We start from the raw sequence: 20579 nt of genomic DNA, 5'->3' as shown, positions 1-20579 counted from the left end.
ACGGCCAAGCCCCAGGCCCGCGGCCGGGTCACGGCCAAGCCCCAGGCCCGCGGCCGGGTCACGGCCAAGCCCCAGGCCCGCGGTCGGGTCACGGCCAAGCCCCAGGCCCGCGGCCGGGTCACGGCCAAGGCCGCGCGCCGGCCTCCCCTCCCCGCCGCGCCGCCCCCGCGCCGCCGCCCGTCGGGCACACAGCAGGCGCCGCATAAACGCTTTTGTGACTGCGGCTCAGGGCCCTCGTCAGGCCCGGCGGGGCCGCTACAGGCCGGGCCGCCTCCTTCTCCGGCTCCGGGCGGCCGGGGAAACCGAGGCAGCCGGGCCGGCGGAGCCCGGGGGGGAGGGGCGCCCCGCCGCGAGCTCCGGGCGCAGGCGCGGGCGCAGGCGCACTCCGCGCCGCCCCCGCGCGCGTTCCGCCACGCTCGCCATGGCGGCCCCGAGGCGCTCCCGCTAGCCCCGCCCCTCTGTGACGCCGGGGTCAGCTGACCCGGCTGCGGGGCTTCGGGACAGAAGGGAAGTCGCCGCGGCCGGAGCGGAGCTCAGAAGCCGCCGCCTCGGGCCTCGCCGCCGCCGCCGCTCCCGCCGCCCCGGGCCCCCTCCCGGCCCTCCCCGCCCGCACGATGCCTTCGGAGAAGACCTTCAAGCAGCGCCGGACCTTCGGTGGGTGCCGCGGCGGGCGCGGGCCGCGGGGGGCGGGATCGGGGCGGCCCGGCCCGGGGCCCCGGCAACGGCCGCTCCGAGGAGCGCGGGGGGCGGGGCGGGCGCGGCGGGGGGCCCGGGGCCCGGGGCCGGCCTGCCCTTGGGCGTCCCCTCCCCGGCCAGCTGGGCCTTGTGGGCATCCTCCGCACCTCTGCCCGGAGGAGCGGAGCGGGCCGGAGCGGGCCGGGCGCGGAGGAGCGGAGCGGGCCGGGCCCGGAGGAGTGGGTCGGGCCGGGCCGGGCCGGGCCCGGAGGAGCGGGCCGGAGCGGGCCGGGCCTGAGCCGGCGCAGCCCGCAGTGGCTCCGTCCACCCTCTCTGGGTGGAGCTGGAGGCGCGTCAGCCGGGCTCGGCTCCGAATCCGGCTTTGGCACTGTGCTGTCCGCGATGCCAGTCGCAGGTATTAAGTGTGTCCAGGAGCTGGGCACTGCCGCAGCGCGTGCCGTGGGGAGCGGCCCCTCCATCCCGGGAGTGCGCGGCTCACTGCTGTGCTTTTGGCGTGCCAAGGTTGACTGACGGCCGAATCGGCTTCGGTTGGAAATAAGTTTCAGACGTCTCGATGCCCGGCGCTTTATGACAGCAAATGGGTTCCGTAGCTCATTTTTCAGGAACTTTACAAAAGGCTCTTCTAATAGCTTTCTGGTTGAAGTATCAAATAACATTGAATGGCTAATGCTTGCCTGAATCCTGATGGTGCTAAATTTGAATCCATAAACTGATAATTTTGTGGGACTTGTAACCATCAGGCGCAAAGTAAATTGATTTCTGAACTAGAGAAATCTCCCAGTGCAGATTACAGGAACCCAGTTAAGATCCCCCACCAGTAGATGAGATGAATGCATGGAGAAAACTGCACCTTTGTGGATAATCAGGTAGCAGAACTTGGCCAAAAATAGATAGGAACAAACATTTCACTTGGTCAGTAGATTGAAATTATAACTATTATTTTCATGAAGATCACAGGTTTTTACTTGACTTAGCTGTATGCAAATGTTTTCTAAAAATAATTTGCCTGATAATTTAATTTGATAGTTTATACTTGGGGCCAACAAATTTACATTGAATCACCACCGACATTACTGATGCTTCCATTTCCTCCAGTTGAGTCCTATTTAACTTAGTACTGGTCAGATCCTAATTTAGGTATATTGGAAATTCTTGGAAAGATGAATACACGTCCTAAACAAGCACACTAATTTAACTGACTTCAAGTTTAGTGGGAAATGTGAGTTTCTGGTCCAGGGTCAACAGAGGCCTTTTAGGTGGGGCCTGAGATTGCTGCCAAGACTAGTAAACAGTGCTTGAATCGAGCTATCATGCAGTCATGTGCTGGACATATTTTCCTTCTAGTAAGTGACATTATAGATAGACTCTTGGGAAACACTGGGGTGTGGTTAAGTAGAAGCAGTCTTGTATTTACACAGAAGCTGGGTTTGAATCTTGGCTCCTCAGATTAATAACCCTAGTGACCTTTGATAAGGTTCCTTTGTCTTTGATCTTGTAAAAAAGGATAAGATCCTTTTATCTTTTAAGCTATGGTCTTTTTTCTTTTTTTTTAGGTTTTTTTTTTTTGGCAAGGCAAATGGGGTTAAGTGGCTTGCCCAAGGCCACACAGCTAGGTAATAATTAAGTATCTGAGACCAGATTTGAACCCAGGTACTCCTGACTCCAGGGTCGTTGCTTTACCCACTACACCACCTAGCCGCCCCAAGCTATGGGAGTATCACACCTTGTGAAATTAAATGATAACGTCAAATAATGTCAAAATTACCTTTCATTTCATTTGAAATGTGCTAGGGAGTTTAAAGGAAACCTGCCTTGCATCCTTTGTAGAAGCAAGAAATCTTTGTAATATGAATAACCAGGCTGATTTATCTGATAGTAAATAGATTTAAAGGTAGTTGGGTTTTTTGAAAGGGGTGGAGATTCCCAACTGGAGCACAGACATGTTATGGACCATTTGGCTGAATGTATATTTGGGACATTTTTGTTAAATAATCATTTATTTATAGGACACAGTATCAATTTGCAGAAAATTATAGGGAAAGGAAATAGATTCCATTGAAAGTCAAAAGAAAAACCTGACAATGGAAAAAGGATGCAAGAATGTGCTTTTTTACCATTAGGCCTATGTACTTTTTTTTTTAGAAAGATTTTATTTATTTTGAATTTTACAATCCCCCCCCCATTCTTGCTCCCCCCACCTCCCCACCGAAGGCATTCTGTTGGTCTTTACATTGTTTCCATGGTATTTTAATCTCAGTTGAATGTGATGAGAGAGAAATCAAATCCTTAAGAAAGAAAAATAAGGTGTGAGATAGCAGAATTATATAAGAAGATAATAGGGTTTTTTCCTAATTTGGTCTTTGTTCAAACTCCACAATTCTTTCCCTGGATACAGATGGTATTCTCCATTGCAGACAGCTCAGAATTGTCCCTGGTTGTTGCATTGATGGAATGAGCAAGTCCATCAACGTGGCTATATCCTACATTAGAACTTAGTTTTATTATATTTTTGCCTTGGATAATCTTTGGTTTTGTTGCTGATCTAATGAACAGAGCATTGATTGATATAGAAGATCAGGGAAGGTGAATTCCTATTTTGTCAGTGTCATCTTGAGAAAGTCACTTCTGTAAAAAGTGTAAAAAAATGTCTGCCTCTTATTTGTATTAGCATTTATTTACAAAGTATTAAAAAAAGCAGCTGGTAAAATTGTGAACTAATCCATCCACTGGAACTGCCCTATACCCTGTGCCCTATTACTACTGGATAATCTATCCCAGAGACATCCCAAAAAGGAAAAGGACCTATGTGTACAAAATTACATATAGTAGTTCTTTTTCTAGTGGCTAAGAATTGGAAATCAAAGGTGTCTGTTAAATGAGCAGTGGCTAAATAAGTTGTGGGTATATGGTTATAATGGAATATTACTGTACTATAAGAAATGAGAAGCAGGATAATTTCAGAAAAACCTGGAAAGACTTACACAATCTGATGCGTAGTGATGTGACAGAACCAGAATATCATATACAGTAAACAGCAATAGTTCAATAAAGAATTGTGAATGACTTAGCTGTTCTCAGCAATACAGTGATCCAAGATAATCTCAAAAGGACTAGAAGAAACTATCCATTTCCAGATAAATAACCGATATTGATTGAATACAGACTGAAGCATACTGTTTTTCATTTTCTTTCAATTTTTTCTTTTGAGTATTGTACAAAATGACTAAAGGAAAAGTTTTACGTAAGTGGCACATGTAAAATCTATCAATAGGGGAGACAGGGAATGATAGAATTTGGGACTCAAAACTTGAAATTAAAATGTGGGAAAAAATTGGAACCAAAATACTGCAACAGAATTCATCCCTAGCCCTATGGAAAAACTCCTAAGACATAAAAATGCAAGTTTTTAAAATGATTGAAATGTAGTCACTGCCCTTGTTTTTCCTGTTTCAACCCTACTAAATCTCCAAATCCTCACTCCAAAGCCTTTTATAACTATTTCAGAATATATTGGGTACTTTTTTTTTTTAAGATTTTTGCAAGGCAATGGGGTTAAAATGGCTTGCCCAAGGCCACACAGCTAGGTAATTATTAAGTGTCTGAGACCGGATTTGAACCCAGGTACTCCTGTGACTCCAGGGCCAGTGCTTTATCCACTGCACCACCTAGCTACCCCTATTGGGTACTTTTTAAGAGAAATACATGAGTTTATAATTGAGAGCAGATCGTCATTGGAACATCCCAAGCCAGGAAACAAACTTTAGAAGCAGGCAGACTCCCAGATACTTTTTAGGTATTTCTTTTCCCTATAAGAATGTTTTTCCTTCCTGCTTAATTCTAACAATTCAGATTTATGGGAATAAGTGATATCATTTTAAGTATTTTGAGAATTGAGATTATTATTCAAACACTGAATTAGAAGACTAGCAATTTGACCATCAAAACTAGAAATGAGATCTTTTGAGGAAGATGGAAAATTCGATAATTTTGGGTTGTGGATAGGCTGAAGTAGGGTATGAAGGAAGGATATCAAATACAGACTTTATGATCTTGTGCTGAGAACCAGAAATACAGAAGTTAGTAGTGTTTGAGGTTAGAGTATATCTTAGAAGTATTTTAGGTTGAAAAGATTTTTGTGAGAAAGTATGTTTTAAATTCCAGGGGACATTCCATTCTTAGGTTGAGATTGCTGGTAAAATGTAAAAAAATTGGTTGAGAACTGATGACATTGAGTTCAGAGCTCTTTTTACTCTTGAATGCTTCAACCTAAGCCTCTGAGATCAGAGATTACGTTTTTATATCTACGCTTAATTCTTAGCAAAGGGTTGAGGACATAATAGGCATGAAAAGAATATCTGTGATTAAATTGTCTAAAAATTGCTCATGTCAAACTGCATACATTTTTTTATCATGGCCTTTTAATTTTTAATTGGACAAAACTTTTTAAAACCCATGTGTCGAATTAGTTTTTTATGCCGTTTCTCCTAAAAGGTTTACTTGTTTTTACTTAAGAGTTACTTATTTAAAAATAAAACTCTTGAAACAGGAGGAAATTTCTTTCAACTTTCTGTGAAATTTAGAACGAATTCTTGAGATAGGATTTTCTATGATGGACAAGTGTTTGCTGCAAGATTTGGACACTCTAGGGGGATCAGCTGATCCTTAGGGTTCTACCTTTGGAGGACAGGTCTGGTCTACCCATCTCCTTTGATTCTATCTCTATTGTCTCTCTCTTGATATGCCAAATGTATAGATAGTATGACTAGGTGTCTGAATACTACTAGGCTGTTGGTCACTGCCATTACACAGAACAGGTGGGAATGTTGAATTTCAGGACTAGGATATGTATGAGTAGAATTAAAGACAAGGTTATCTGTCTTGAACATGGCACTTAATTTTAATGATTTTTATTTCCTTTGCAGAACAAAGAGTAGAAGATGTGAGACTTATTCGAGAGCAGCATCCTACCAAGATACCGGTAGGTAAAAGTTTCTTTGTAGAGAGGAAAGAATGCTGTTTCAAAGTTGTAAAGTTTTTAATTTTTAGAGAATCACTTCCCAGTAGTATAGTTATTTACATTCTTCACTTTTGGGGTTTCAGGGGCTTGTAGAAGTTTGATTAGAGAAAGGAAAAGATGAGCCAGTTCTGGTACACTGTTCATTTGAGATGGCTGATTTGAACATGATTAGTATTAGGACTTCTACTTGAAATTTTTAAACTGTGCCCTCTCAGAAGAAGCATCTTGTGTTTAGTTTCCTTGTAGGAGATAAAGAAAAGGCATTGTTAGTAACACAGTGGCATACAGTAAAGCAATATCTTTAGGCAGGCTAATGATCCACAAATTCTACCTGGATTACCTTCCCTGTAGCCCTTTTTTAAAAAACTTTTATTTTAGGCCATGTGGTTAAGTGACTTGCCGTTAAGTGACTTGCCAAAGATCTCACAGCTGGGCAATTAAGTGTCTTGAGGCCCAATTTGAACTCAGGTCCCTCCGAACTCCAGGGCTGGTGCTCTATCCACCGCCCCACCTAGCTGAGTCCTGTGCCCTCACCCCCCAGAAAAAAATAAATCATACTATCAACCTTTTTTGTGCAGTATCCTTTGACCTTACTAATTTGTTTCATGCTGCAAGAGAGCTAGAGAGAAGAGAGGTTAATAAATTGGGAGAAAAGGAAGGAGAGGGAACTTTGATAAGATTGGTGTCTCATCTTTCTGCCAGTGAATTTCAGTCTTTTTTTTTCTTTTGTGCTGTAAAACCTCCCCTCAGTAAACCCTATGGACTCCACTGGAGCATCTTCATGATCTCCTTGACTCATTCTTAATACTTATCTAGGCAGATGGATCTCTTTTTTAGGTTTTTGCAGGGCAAATGGGGTTAAGTAAGTGGCTTGCCTGAGGCCACATGGCTAGGTAATTATTAAGTGTCTGAGGCTGGATTTGAACTCAGGTACTCCTGACTCCAGGGCTAGTGCTCTATCCACTGTGCTACCTAGCTGCCCCTAGATGGATCTTTTTTTTTTTCAGATGGATCTCTTAATGAAAGAACTGGCTCATAAGAACTAGGGCACTGTTACTGATCTTTAAAAGATCGTGACCCTGATTGCCAAAAAAAGAGTGGATGGGGGGAGGAGCCTACAAAGCTCTTATATCCTTAGTAGGTTGATGTATATATTCTGTGCCTTTGACTTTGATTCTTGGCACAATTGCTCAAGGTATTATTAAAGGGAGAAGTCTGCTTGGGAAATTTCATCCAAGATGGGTTACAGCAGACTAAATTCATGTCCTTTTTTTGGGATAGGTTTGCTAAACTGGCAGATTAAGGAAGGGTGTGGGGCAGCCCCTTGATTTAGTTGGTTATAGTCCTGTAGGGCAAGACTTTTCTGAGGAATTATCCCTTGACTCAGGATGTTACCTTTCCAGTTGACCCCTCCCCTGTCTTTCCTTGATGCCATGGAATGGACAACTTGGCCCCTGACTGGATTTGTTATACATTCTGGAAAAAAAAATATTGATTATTGGAAAAAAAAACCCCATGATTTACTAACTTTCTTCCTGCTTTTCTTAACTGCAGGACTGTTTATTTAAAAAAATAAAAAAGCTAACATGCATCATCAGGAGGAAATTTACTTGGAGCAATCTGTGATTTCAAATGGATTCTTCTAGAGACAAGACTGGTCATGACCCAAATAGGGAGATTGGCTGTTTAGATATTTTGTTGACACTCTTCCCTCCATTCTGCTTCTGCTGTATCTGGGCCCTTTGTTCTGAACCTTTTTCAAATCCTTTCTATGCTAAATATACAGATATAAAATATAGTCTTATTTTATTTACTGCTAGGTATTTAACCTTATATTCTTTACAAAACTCAGAGGACCATTATGGAGAAGGATATTAATGAAGTTCCTTCTGAAATAAAATCCAGTAAATTAGTTAAATATTTCAGCAATAACTGTGAATGACTGAACCAGGAGTTGACAACTTCTAGAGAAGATAAGAGCCAGCCAGCAAATTGGGGGTGGGGTGGGAGGGTGAATGGGGGTGGTCAAATTCTTAAATTCTGGTTTTGTGTATACAAAAGGAAAAAGTCCAAGTTCCCCACATCAGGGAAGCACACATGTATTAATAAGTCCTGTTTATATTTTTTATGAATACTAATTTCTTTTTTAGGGAACCCCTTATGCTACATTTAGAATTTTTAGTGTCTTATTAAAGGATAGTGTTTGAGTTACTTGAGCCTTAGTCTTTATTTTGAATTAGCTAAGTCTTGACAATATCCACGATCTGTGCAAAGTTATGGTGACAGAACTACTGTTCCCTTTTAAAAAACATTTTTCTGTCCTTTTTCCCCCTCTAGGTGATAATAGAAAGATACAAGGGTGAGAAACAACTTCCTGTACTGGATAAAACCAAATTCCTTGTACCAGATCATGTCAACATGAGTGAACTAATCAAAATAATTAGGTATTCAGTAATTCTTTTACATATATTATTTAAATGCTAGTTTCAAATAAGCTCCTTGTTAGTTTTCTGACTGTAGCTCCTTAACCTATCTACATGTTTGCAAAAGTTATTTTAATTTTTAAAAGTTTGACAACACAAGAGGAAAGGTAATGAAGGCTAGGTAGAGGCCAATTCTAGGACTAAAAATGGGGGAAATTGCTTCTTAAAGTTAACAGCTAATATGTTAAACAAGAATTAACTAGCTTTGGGTCATTTAGTTAGCTATAGTGTCATTTCCTCTTGTCCTCCTGACCCAGTAGCTCATTTATCATCAAAACAACTAAAATTTAAAAGTATTTTAATTTAGTTCTTTAGAGAAGTGGTATTAAACTCGGGCATTTCTATAAGTATCTCTGGGCTACATATAATATTAAATACATTTTAATATGACTTGAATCACACTGGTTGGGAGTGTTATGGGCCACATGTTTTATAACACCTGGTTTAAAAGATTTAGAGTTAGGCCCTAAAAATTCCTAATGCTTAAATCAGTCTTATTTCTTCAATAGAAGGCGCCTACAGCTGAATGCTAATCAAGCTTTCTTCCTATTGGTGAATGGACACAGCATGGTGAGCGTTTCAACACCTATTTCTGAAGTCTATGAAAGTGAGAAGGATGAAGATGGGTTCTTGTATATGGTATATGCCTCACAGGAGACATTTGGAAAGAAATCTTCAGAGTAAGACCTAGTACCTAGTACAAAGCTTCTATACTAGAATTTTTTAAGCCCTCACCCAGGAAAAAAGGGATGTTACCAACTGAGATTGATCAGTTCATCTAATCACAGTTCACCAAAATAGAAGTATTATCTACTACCTTAGGGGTTTTTTAGTAAAGTTGTCTCTTGTATTATATGCATATGTAATATGTAATAATACTTGTTCAATTCCAAAAGCATATACAATATTACAGCTTTGGAAACTCCTATTTCACCTAGGTTATCTTGTTTTTTAAGTTTTAGGTTTAGAAACATACCTTGAATTCTAAGTTGCCAATAAAATGGACATTTGAATTGCTGTAGTGACTTTTTTTAAAATAGAAATTTAAATTCCATTGTAACCTTTAAGCATTTAGTGAAATAACAGTCTTTGTTCATGGAAATTGCTAATTTTTATAGGAAGGTTTCTCTTTAACTATATCTTTAAGTAGGCTTGTCAAATGCCATATCTATTTTTTTAAAGTCCATTTACCATCAGTGGTTGCAGCAAAAACAGGGTAATGGGGGGCAAAAAAGTCTAGCTTATTCTGGAATCAATGCATCGATTCCAGCTTAGTATAAACTACTACAACTTTCTTGCTGTCATCTGTTTGTTTTCTATATAGTCATCCAGTAAAACACCATGGATTCTATGGGTAAATTGATTATCTTTCTAATGCTCGGCTTCCAAAACAGGGAAGGAGGTTTCTTATATTATGGATTTGCTCTATTTAGAGACTTCCCAACCAGTGACTAGTTCATTAAACCATTGCACCAGAAAAAAATCTTTTCTGATGCAGTTACAAACTGCATCATCCAAGATCTTTGGAGCATTTAAATTCATTTTGCACTCCCTTGGCACCTTTTGGGGTTAAGTCTATAGTCTGATTTTATGTTTCAAGTGGAAAAGTAACTGCTTCACTAAAATATTAAAATTTTATCTGTAAGCATACATACTTCAGCTATCACTGTTAATCGTAACTCCCCCAACCAGTTTATGTGCATGTCATTTTGTAAAGGAGAAAGTAGCAAAGGGGGTAAAAGCTGCTTTTAGCAATGTCAATTTGATATCTTGAACAAAGTGCTTCCTGCTACTTGCATGGGGGTTGACAATTTATTTTCATGGAGTGTCACAGAAAGTTCATTTGTTAAACCACTTCTGAACTGAAGTATGTATGTAGCAGATCAGCTAAAATTATCCTTGTATATTTAGATGTGTGTGAAATATATCTACAACTGTTAGTGAAAGTTATTTACTATAATGGAGAAAAGCAATATTACTGCATCTTGGCACTATAGTTAATAAATGTATACAACTTGTTTGCCTATGTTCACCTTTTGCATGCCTCTGTCCATAGTGCTCAATTTTCATGTGTATTTTTACTTGCATTGTAAATTCTTAATCAACCTGTCTTGTTAGGTTGTATAAGATGTTCATGTTTAACAAAACACCTGACATCAATCTTGTAATTGCTGTGTGATCAGTAAGGTTCCTGTAAGATATTGTTGCTTTTTTAATTTAATACAGTGTGGATAGGGATGAATTATATCCCAAATTAACCTGAGTATTAGTTTTATTTCTAGGATGTTTAAAATAATCGGGGCAAGCTAAAAAAAAAAAAACACTTCAAAATTCTAAATCCTTAATCATAAAGGCAATAATCTTTGTGAAGGATTCTGGAATGTCACATACTGTCCAAAATGTGTAGTATTTTCAAAATGTCAAAAAGTACATCATTTGAGCTGGATGCAGGATCCACATTCATAGAATAAATGCTTTCAAGAACTAAAAGTTATTAAATTGCTGCACACTTTATGGAATAGTATGGGAATAACATGAAAAAAGTGGGAGGACAGAATGGGGGAGGTGTGATACATGAGTAGCAGTAGTCATGGAGGTCAAGTGGAAATCTGCACCAGGTTCTAGTAATTAGGACGACAGTGGTTTTTAAGATAACTTGGCCATTTTCAGCTCAGGCTATAGAAGTGATCACACAGTTTCTGAGCTTTAGCTGCCCATAGTAAAAGTAGCTGGTATGGGTCTGCTGACTACTAGATTCCAATGATGCCCTCTGTGTTAAACCCCAAAATGTTCCAGCCCCATTCTATCCCGAAAAAGCCCTTGAAAATCTGGTATTTCTTAGGAATGCTTAGTTAAGTGTTAGAAAGGGAACTTAAATGAAGCAGCATGACTGGCTGTTAATCCAGGTTTTCCTCCCCCCCCCCACTGTTATTACTAAGATGGAAATGTACACCAAAAACAATAAATAGAACTTAAGCCCTGTTACAGAACTTTTACAGAACTTTTTTGGAACTATTTCAGTTCCTATTTTCACAAATCCTGTTTATTCCTTGTCTAGTGTTTGTGTTCCTCTTCAGGAAGTGAAGTACAGTTGGTTTACTCATCTTGTGAATAAGCAGCCACAGGCACCATCTCATGGGGGAGAGTCATGTCCAAAATAGCTATTTAACGCCAGTTAATTACACTTGTAAATGTAATGAAGGAAAAGGAGACAAAAGTTGTTGGAGTCAGTGACCTGAAGACTTTCTGAAATACCTTTTCTCAAAATGACAAGAGCTAATTCAATGGCACACTAAGCCTGTTTTTAATTTTTATTTTCAGTACATTAAATTTACTCATAAAAACATTCTAAAAATGTACAATTTTTTCCTTTTTAACAAAGTATAATAAAACATAAAAACCCCAATAACAGAATACTTGACATTTACAATTCAAAATCAAATTAGCGGAATATTAAATATTTACAAAACTATATTTTTAAAAAATATTTATAAAGTTACATGCATTTTGTGATAAAATAATGGCTCAAAATGGGATTATTTTCCTTCATTCCTAACATAAAATTATGTCCGAGAGTCTGAAGTTTAACTTGTACTTGAGTACATAAGGTTTGCTTTCACATTCAGTACCAAATACCTTTTGCTATTTGTGTATGAACTTATAAACATGTAGAAAATTTGATGAGGGCTGTTAACAATACATGTTTTTACGTTGTTATATCTGGGGATTGATTACCTTTGCCCCCACTCCCTCAAAATTAATATTGTAGTAACATTTACCTTTGGCCTCAACCAGCACAGCATATATATATATACACACATGTGTACACACATATATATACATATATGAATATTGCAAGTTTTAACAGTTCAATACGCTCATTTTCATTAAGACCCTTGGGATTTTGTTTTTAAATTAAGCCTTCCTTCAGAATCCATGGCTTTCAATGTAAACTATTTGATTTGTTCTTTGGGACTAATCCACAGTGAACAACTATGGACAACAAAACTCACTTATGCACAAGGATTATTTTTCTTGGTGAAAGTTGAGTTAGGGGTCTTTTCCTCCCCTAATAATTAAGACTTTCCAACATATTAATGGCACCAGTTATATCAGTATGTAGAACTAGCAAGGCCAAAAAAAAGCCACTTATGCATCGGAAATGACAACAAAATGGCAGGGAACTATTCACAACCAAATTTTTGGCAGGTGCTTGATCGTAATCTACAAAGTTATAAAAAATGAAGACTGGAAGCCTATATACTGTGCTCAGAAAGATTAATGACTTTATAGCTGAGTGATATTTTGGTAAAGTTACTACTACTTACTGTGCCTCAATACATACAATTTGTAGTGTAAATGAACCATGTTGACCTCTTGCAATAAAGGATCTAAAATTCTAAATAGTTAATAAAAAATACTGAACCTATTGCCTTCTATTTAACAAACTGACTCCTAGAATTTTTTTGTAGGTTACAGACAATGCTGGTTTTATTCCCAATATTTCTAATCATTAGGTTTTTTTTGTCTTTTAAAGAACGTGTAGAAGTGCTAGCTCCCATGTACTTAGTACTCCTCAATAACTAGAAAGCTTTAATACTTTCCAGTTTTCTATACTACAATGAATTTAAAGTTAGAACATAAGGTAGTTAACTGTTCTTCCTTTTTAAAAAAAGTATTTAAATAGTTGTTTTATCCCACACTGTACTCTACTTCAACCTGTACAATCCACTACCCTCCCCATCCCCAAGTCTGGTGGGGTAGAGTGGGTAATGGTGCTTGAAGCTTCTTTAATACATGACAGACATACACAAAGAAGTGGGCATTACCACTACACCTACCTGGTTGTTTCAGTCACTCTGAGATTGAGACCACAATTTAAAGCAAGATACTAAGAACTTGAAATCGAGTTAAAGATGATATAAGTAAATAAGGACTCTTCTAATGAAATGTAAAAATGCTGTATGGGCTTAATCTATTTTTTGGCTTCCCGATAGAAATTAACTGTAATACTGCTGGAAAATACTCTGAAGCCATAAAACATGGTAATTTGCTTTGGGAAAGCTCAAATACTGGTATTTTTAACCATTTCTGCATTAAGAGTTCTTGGTTACCCCTGAAATTTTCCTGAACTTAACTGTCCTCACCTGTCATAATGTACTTACTGTAAACCCATTTTCAAACACAAGCTTTTATTTAACATGGCTAATGAACCAATTTGGAAAACTGTCAAAACAATATAAGCTGTTCAACTTCTGAATTTTATATATACACAAATCAAATAGTTTTTAAAGAATTTTAAAGAATTGTACTTAAAATATATTGGTTAATATGTATGAAACAAGTCGGAAAGGTAACAGACACTTAATTCCCCAATATCGTCTACTAAAAAATACAACTTACATAAATGAACTTTTTTTTTTTGCTATTTGAGACAGTCTCCAACAACGACATTGTTGAAAATAGGGTTTACTTAAATACAATTGAGATCTGAAGTATTTGTTTAAAAAACCAAAAATGTTAAAAGTTTGGCTACCAGCACACATCCAGGCCTCTGTACAGGCCCTCAAAAACATTAAAATCGTAAACATCTTTGAAAACTCACATCTTTCTTTTAACATAATACACGTAGCATGACAAGTTGTTCCTACTGTCTAGAACTCTTTTAAGGCAAAGTTGCATTTTATCAGTTCTCATCACTCATGTTTTAAGTTTTTTACTTTCCCAAGAGATCTAATAAAAACATCTTCCAAATCATTAGCAAACATCACAATTACTTCAATACTGAAATACGGTGTAGCATAAATAGAGCTGAAAATACAGAGGTCGATAGCTTCTACATTGCATAGAAATAAGAAAGTAATAAAATCTCGTATGTACTATTTTTCACAGATTCAAATAACCTTTTTGCTTTGGTTTCCATGAAGCCGGGAAACTGACCTCCAAAAATTTGAAACAAGTGTAGTATCACTGCCATTTCCTATTATTACAATGCCTCTACAATGGAATCAATTCTATAGTGTTCTGTTTTTGGCCTGAGGCTGAAATCCCAATTTCAGAATGGACTGAACATTTGAAATTTTCACAAATACTTGATGAAAAATCCCTGGATGACAATGCTTTGCCTTCTCAATACATATTTGATGGAAGAGTTATTAAGTCATATTTTAGCAGAAAATTACTTTTGTTCTCTAATCCCTGGCTTTCAAACCAAGTGTTACCATTCCAATGGATAAAAATTTAGGAATCCATGGTGAATATAGTATTTCTCCACCTTGACAAAATTATGTGCATTTTGTGGGGGCTCCTTCCAAGTCTTTATCAATTCAAATGACAAGTTCTAGGTAGTGAACAGAATTAACTAGTCTAAAAGTAACAAAAGAGGTTGACAGGAAAACTTTTAAAGTCTTTTGCTCATTAATTATGAAATTGTATTATTGTTGAAATATCTGTCTCAACACCTGAATCCTTTAGCAGTAAGCCCTGGGGTAGAAGTCAGCATGACATAAAATAACGGCTTGCCAAGTCTGCTAACAGTGTTCAGCATCAGGTTGGTTTCAAACTCATTTACAAAAGTAGTGTAGTTAATATGTCTCTGAAAGATGTTGTCCACGTCTAAATAGGAACAGGACTCAACGCTGTTTAATGTGTTAGGAAAAAAAAAAAAAGGTGTTCTCAGAGCCATTATGACCCCGGCGTCTCTGGGACTTGGACCCTTAAGAAATTAAGTTCATTTTGCTGCTGGTCAGCGGTTTCTACCTAATAAGTGTTGACAGTGTACATTTATGAACAGAAAAAGGACCGAAACTGCCACACATGCTTTACAGAGGGAAAGGAATAAATATGATTGCTTTATTTGTGTAGTCGGCCATGTAGCCTGCTGGTGCCAATTCTTTAAGTGTGGGTCGTCTGTCTCTTGCACTGGTCTCGTTACATTGTCTACCAGAACTGCAGAGATCTTAAATCATTTTACATTCTTCTGTAGTGCAATCCTTAAAAATCCCAGAGATTAGTGCCTGACCACTTTAGGAAAAAAAAAAAAAGTAGACATTTTACCTAGCCCAGGGGTGTCAGAGTCCGACTGGCGAAACTCCACTTTGAAAACTTCAACCTCCGGCTCTCAATTCAGATCACACGTAGCTGCCCTGGAATTATGTTTCAGCCTAGAAGGACCAATTACGGCAATGCTCTTCAGTAAATGTGATTTTTTTTTTTTTTGCATTGCAACAAAATGTAGGTGGCAAACTTCACCAACCATCTGTGATACCCACTAGGCAAGTCCTGACATCAAGCTCCAAACTAGGATTTTGGCAATCAATAAAATTGGGTATGATGTACCCCTAAGCTAGATTTTTTCTATCCAGTCTAGTAAAGTAAAGCACCTTTGGATTAAAAATATTAAGCTCAACAGCAACTAGACTTCTCAGTTTTGTATTTAATTTTCCTTATGTCTCCATGGCTTAATAGTGTTCTGTTGCCAGAGAAAAATATCAATCTGTGGAGTCCAGACTTTCTGCTGGAGGGGCATATTTCAACCTAAAAGTACCTGGAGAGAGGGGGAAAAAAAAAGGGTCAAATTTGAATCACTGCATGATTATCACAACCAAATGATTTGTCAAAATGTAGTTGCACAGCAGCCAAGCTCCTCACCTTGGTGCTGGAAATCAATTCTCTATCACTTGGTCCCAACAAAAAAAGTGGATTTTATTTTTACAAATTTACAAAACCAAAACCTTTTAATAATGTTGAACAAAATAAGATCAGCTGCTTCTACCCTCATTTTACTAATTTTTTTTCTGAGGTTTAAGAAAGAGCCTCACAGCTGGAATTGATCTGATTAGGAGTAGGTATCTAATTGATTATATCTGGCACTTTGGAAAACCCACTAAAATGCAAATAAGATCTAATAAAATTGAAAATAATTTCCACGTTTACTGTTCTAGGAAAAACTGCATGCACCTATGTCTGTCTACAAAGCCAATTCTTTGATCACAGAATAATAGGGTTAATTTAAATGCAAAGATAACTTCCCAAGTTTCACTTTAGCTGAATGTTGATGGTTTTTAACTTTTTATTGAAATGTCTTAAACAGAGAACTGATAGGTTTAAAACTGAGCTCCTTGCATTTTTGTTTTCTGGTACAGTGCTAAAGAGCCAGTGAAAGCACACTGCCAGAAGGATGAAGATGAGGTACTAAGGGAAAAATAGAAGGGAAACTTTCCACTCTGGGCCGCTGGAGAGGGTGGGGAAGAGGAGGAATAATTTCAGCCCCACGTTAAAAAAAAAAAGTTTGTGAAGAACAAATGTCTTATTAACTTTCAACGATTAAGAATCAGGGCATTATAGAGCTGAAAGGGGCACTAAAGCTGATCTTAATTCAACTGTCTCATTTGTATATTGAGGAAACATGTCCACAGAGGGATGTAACTTGCTCAAAGTTACACAATGAATTAACAGCAGAACTGGGACTAGGACCCATCCATGTTTCCTGACTTCCCAGTTCAATGCACTTTTTCCACTAAAAAGACAACATAAAAACTATTTAATAAATACACCAGAACTATTTATTATATCTTTATGGATAGATGAAAGAAGAGAGACAAGAAAAGAAAGGGGGAGGGTAGATGAAAACTGAGAATGAAAGAGGTCTACAAGGAAAGGAAGACACAGACACAGACATTCTTGGAGCACTGCAGAGATGAGTTACTAACTCTCCTTTTACAGCTGAAGTGAACTGAGTGTCTCATACAATGAATTAGTGCCATACCTAGGAAATGAACCCAGGTTTCCTGACCTAAGACCTAAATGTTGTTTTATAGAAATATGGAGGGCATGGGGAGTGAGGGAAAAGAATCAAAGTGCAGGAGGGGAGGGGCAAGGGGAGAAAGAAGAGTGGACTGAACAAAAGTTTAGGGCAGGAGAAAAGAATGAGAGGACAAAACGTCTTCTCATTGTGGCATTAAAAGTCTTTTGTGCAATTAAAAGTCTTTTAAATCCATATTCCATGTCTTCCCCCTCTAGGTCCAAGTGGGGATATAGCAAATCTCGGTGCTTGCCCCACAAGTTAGAGAAGAAAAGTCAGAGACAACTTATGGGCCTAGAGTTTCCCACTTTGGCCTAAATGGTCCACAGAATATAATCTAACTTGGAAGAAATCATGCCTTTGTATGGATTTCAGATGCTACTTTTAATTTTTAAACTGACACTTTATACAAAAACTAATTTTAGAATTTTCACTACAAGACCTTTTTTAAAGAAAGAAGAGGAAAAATAATTTAGTAAAAATTAAAACTAAATAAGTAATGTTTTTTGGCAGTAATGAATGCCTCACTTAGGTTTCTATACCAAGGGAACCCAAATGCACTTAAGAGACAAACCAGGCCCAATTAAAAATGCTACAACTGTGAATCTTTACCTTGACGATTGAAATCCATTGGTGGCTGCTTGCAGTCCTGAGCCCGGTGACCGGTGGCCCCACAGTTATAACAAGAAAGGTTTCCACTTTTTTTGTGGCCCGAACTGTTATTTCCCATCATTCCTTGGGCTTGGTACACCCCTGCTGTCCCTGCCATAAAGTTCTGCATTGGAGGAACTGCAAATGTGGACTGACCACTCAGGACAGAGTCTGGGGTTAAGTTACTGTTATAAGGAGAATGAACTACTGGGAAAGTTGTGCCGCTGCTGTACTGCTGTGTGTTGATGTAGCCATTGCTGCATAGGGGGTTGAAGGGCAGAAAGGGGAAAGTAAACATTGAAGGTCCTGAAAATGGGTGCTGGAAATAGTTGGCGTAACTGACTGTCATACCGCTGGAACCACAATTCCCACTACAGCCACAGGATGTGCACACTATGCACCCCGGTGGCTGCTGCTGCTGCTGTGGCGGCTGCTGCTGCTGCTGCTGCTGATGGTGGTGGTGGTGGTGATGGTTCTGATTTGGTACAGGGATGGTTCCTGTGGAGCCACTACTGCTGTTGCTGCTGCTGCTGCTGCTGCTGTAGAAATTATTTTCTGTAACAGAGGAAAGTGTGGGGCTAGAACTGGGGGCAGGGCAGCTGGTCATATTTGCCATATTTGCAAATGATGTCGATGGGTGGCTGTTGGAAGAGGCAGTGTTGCCATTTGCACAAAAGCTGCCTTGCATCGGGGCCACTGGCATGCTGCTCATTGCAGAAAAGGCCACTTTGGTGTTGGCTGTGTACAGGGCAGTCCTGGGGTTTATTATTGCCGGGGGCACGCTTATCTGCACATTATTTGAGCAGGATGTTTGTCCAGAAATTGCAGAATCAGCAGGAACAGACGAAGAAACCAGAAGTTTGATTGGTGGGCGAGCCACGTGGAAGACAGTGCTAGATGTGACGGTGGCGGCAGTACTTGTTTCCACGACTAACGCCGGCTGCTGGGCTGTTTTGATCACTCGGTCTAGGGTGGAAGCATGGACGACTTTGGTCCGAGGACCAAAGGAAACCGTGGGTGATACTGAGCTGCTTTCAGGAATACCAGAAAGAACTTGCATGGGCTGGTGGGGAGAGGATGCAGGTAAGACTTCCATCATTGTATTTCCAAAACTCTTTTCCACTTTAATGCTGCCCCTTGGTCCAGACGCAACTTTATTCCTTTCTTCTAGAGACAAAAGTGAGTGCATAGAAGATGAAAGAAGCTTCATGTCTGTGTTTCCTCGGTCTGATTTGTGTACTGAATTGAGCATTCGAATAGGAGCTATGTGAGAGGCAGCTGTCATCATTTGTGCTGGCAGGGGGTGGTGGCCGGACGGGTTTGAACCTGCATCATTCTGCACTGGTAGAACCTGAGCTGTGGGTCTGGCTGAACTTGAAGTGAAATGATTCAGTAACATTACTGGCTTCTCCTTATCTGAACCCTCCAAGTGAATTTCTAAACCTAGAGATGGAAACAGACCTATGAATATAGCTTCACTAGTCAGGTCAACACAAATTTAAGCATTGCTTGGATTCCTTACGTCTCTCATTTTCCTCAGCACTGTCAGAGCTCTCTTCTCGTGCCTGGATCCCCATTGGGCTAGAAGAGGAACTAGAATACTCTGAAGAGCTACCTTCTCGGGGCATCTGATGAGCTGGTTGTTCCACATCCACTCGAAGCTCTGGAGAAGAAAAGATCGACCGCAGGCTAAAGACATAGTGTACATGCCTATTTGTGAGCTGTGCATTAAATAATGTATCACTATTTCTTTACTTTTAAATTTCCCTAAATTCATGTGGGGTTTGATAAAGCAGCACACTTAAGGCAAGGACTACTGAAAAGATGTGAAAATACACATATGCATAATATGATGCATATATAAATGTATGTTTATGTGTGAATTTTTAAATGGCCTAGAATTAAGTTGAAATCTTAATCCAAATACTTAAAATATTTCAAACTACTATTTCAAAATTTCAACTACTCAACTACTCTTAGACTTCATTCTGAAAAAAGATGATCTCTTCCATCATGTGTAAGAATACTATCTTAGGCTAACAGAAAAGATGCACTTTTCAATTCCCCAAAGTCAATACAGGTGAGGTGATGAGGTTTTTGACTGGTGGTGGTAGTATGCTATAAATACAAGTCAACTGGGAAAAAAAAACAGCCCTAGGGATGACACCCCTAACTAGAACTACCAAGGTTATTTGGGGGAGGGGGGGAGAGAGCTTCCTAGAAACAATCAGGTAGGTTATTCACTGTTTTTCATATGATTTTTGTATTTAATAATGATTTTTATAATAATCATTTTATACTACAAAAGAAGGATAATGTAAGTGGCACCCTTTCCTCACAGCCTCATGTTGAGTCATAGGCTGCCGAAGACTTTTTTTTAAGCTGATTGACCCCTTTAGGGATGCCTACTAAAAACTTAAAAGACGTCCAGCCCTTTCCTTCTGCTTAAAAGTGAAACTCTTCCCCCAGATTAGGGCTTACTTTTTATGAACAGAAATTGTCTCGCTTTTTTTTCCTATTTGTATCCTTAACATTTGGCACAGTATGTGCCTAATGAATGTGTTTTAATTCATTTCTGGTCCTAAATGAGAAAGAGAACATCTTTTGTTTATCATTCTCTTCTTTTATCCTGCACACTTACTGAAACAACCTTAGGTATCAGGCAGCACTGTCCTTTTATTAACATCTCTCAATTTTCCTTTTTTTTTTAAAAGGTTTTTTGCAAGCTAATGGGGTTAAGTGGCTTACCCAAGGCCACACGGCTAGGTCATTATTAAGTGTCTAATACCAGATTTGAATTCAGGTACTCCTGACTCCAGGGCCAGTGCTCTATCCACTGCGCCATCTAGCCACCCCTCAATTTTCTTTTCAATAATAATTAAAAAGTAACAAAACTACAAAGTAGGTATATTCCTTTAATTTGTAATTT

General features: G+C 39.3%; 2 protein-coding genes across 10 annotated transcripts in view; one reads left to right on the top strand and one right to left on the bottom strand.

The window, feature by feature from the left end:
- Window positions 1-356: 356 nt before the first annotated feature.
- On the top strand, window positions 357-10454 carry MAP1LC3B (microtubule associated protein 1 light chain 3 beta). Its single transcript, XM_074201657.1, has 4 exons — window positions 357-654; window positions 5619-5674; window positions 8051-8157; window positions 8706-10454. The coding sequence occupies exons 1-4, from the start codon at window positions 615-617 to the stop codon at window positions 8878-8880; spliced, it is 378 nt and encodes a 125-aa protein (XP_074057758.1). The 5' UTR covers window positions 357-614; the 3' UTR covers window positions 8881-10454.
- ZCCHC14 (zinc finger CCHC-type containing 14) overlaps window positions 5368-20579 on the bottom strand; it is a 127880-nt gene continuing 112668 nt past the window's right edge. For 2 of the 9 annotated variants that reach the window (XM_074201618.1, XM_074201650.1), the window contains 3 exons: window positions 19173-19313; window positions 17612-19093; window positions 14781-15742 (listed from right to left, as the gene is read on the bottom strand). In XM_074201618.1, the coding sequence (XP_074057719.1) occupies window positions 15687-15742; window positions 17612-19093; window positions 19173-19313 (1679 nt within the window). In that variant the 3' untranslated portion in view covers window positions 14781-15686. Of the gene's footprint in view, window positions 7190-7696; window positions 11381-14780; window positions 15743-17611; window positions 19094-19172; window positions 19314-20579 lie in introns of those variants that run through there. The other 7 variants (XM_074201615.1, XR_012471645.1, XR_012471646.1 and 4 more) reach the window with 7 other exon arrangements.

This window comes from Macrotis lagotis, chromosome 1, assembly GCF_037893015.1.
Source record: "Macrotis lagotis isolate mMagLag1 chromosome 1, bilby.v1.9.chrom.fasta, whole genome shotgun sequence".
NCBI lineage: Eukaryota > Metazoa > Chordata > Mammalia > Peramelemorphia > Peramelidae > Macrotis > Macrotis lagotis.
The sequence above is the reverse complement of the archived record's forward strand: the minus strand, read 5'-3'. Positions and strand labels throughout refer to the sequence as shown.

Bases quoted from the DNA above. Each gene is read 5' to 3' on its own strand.
- MAP1LC3B (XM_074201657.1), top strand. From the start codon at position 615: ATGCCTTCGGAGAAGACCTTCAAGCAGCGCCGGACCTTCG. The intron at 655-5,618 runs GTGGGTGCCGCG...TTTCCTTTGCAG, and splicing joins CAAGCAGCGCCGGACCTTCG to AACAAAGAGTAGAAGATGTG. The intron at 8,158-8,705 runs GTATTCAGTAAT...TTTCTTCAATAG, and splicing joins GAACTAATCAAAATAATTAG to AAGGCGCCTACAGCTGAATG.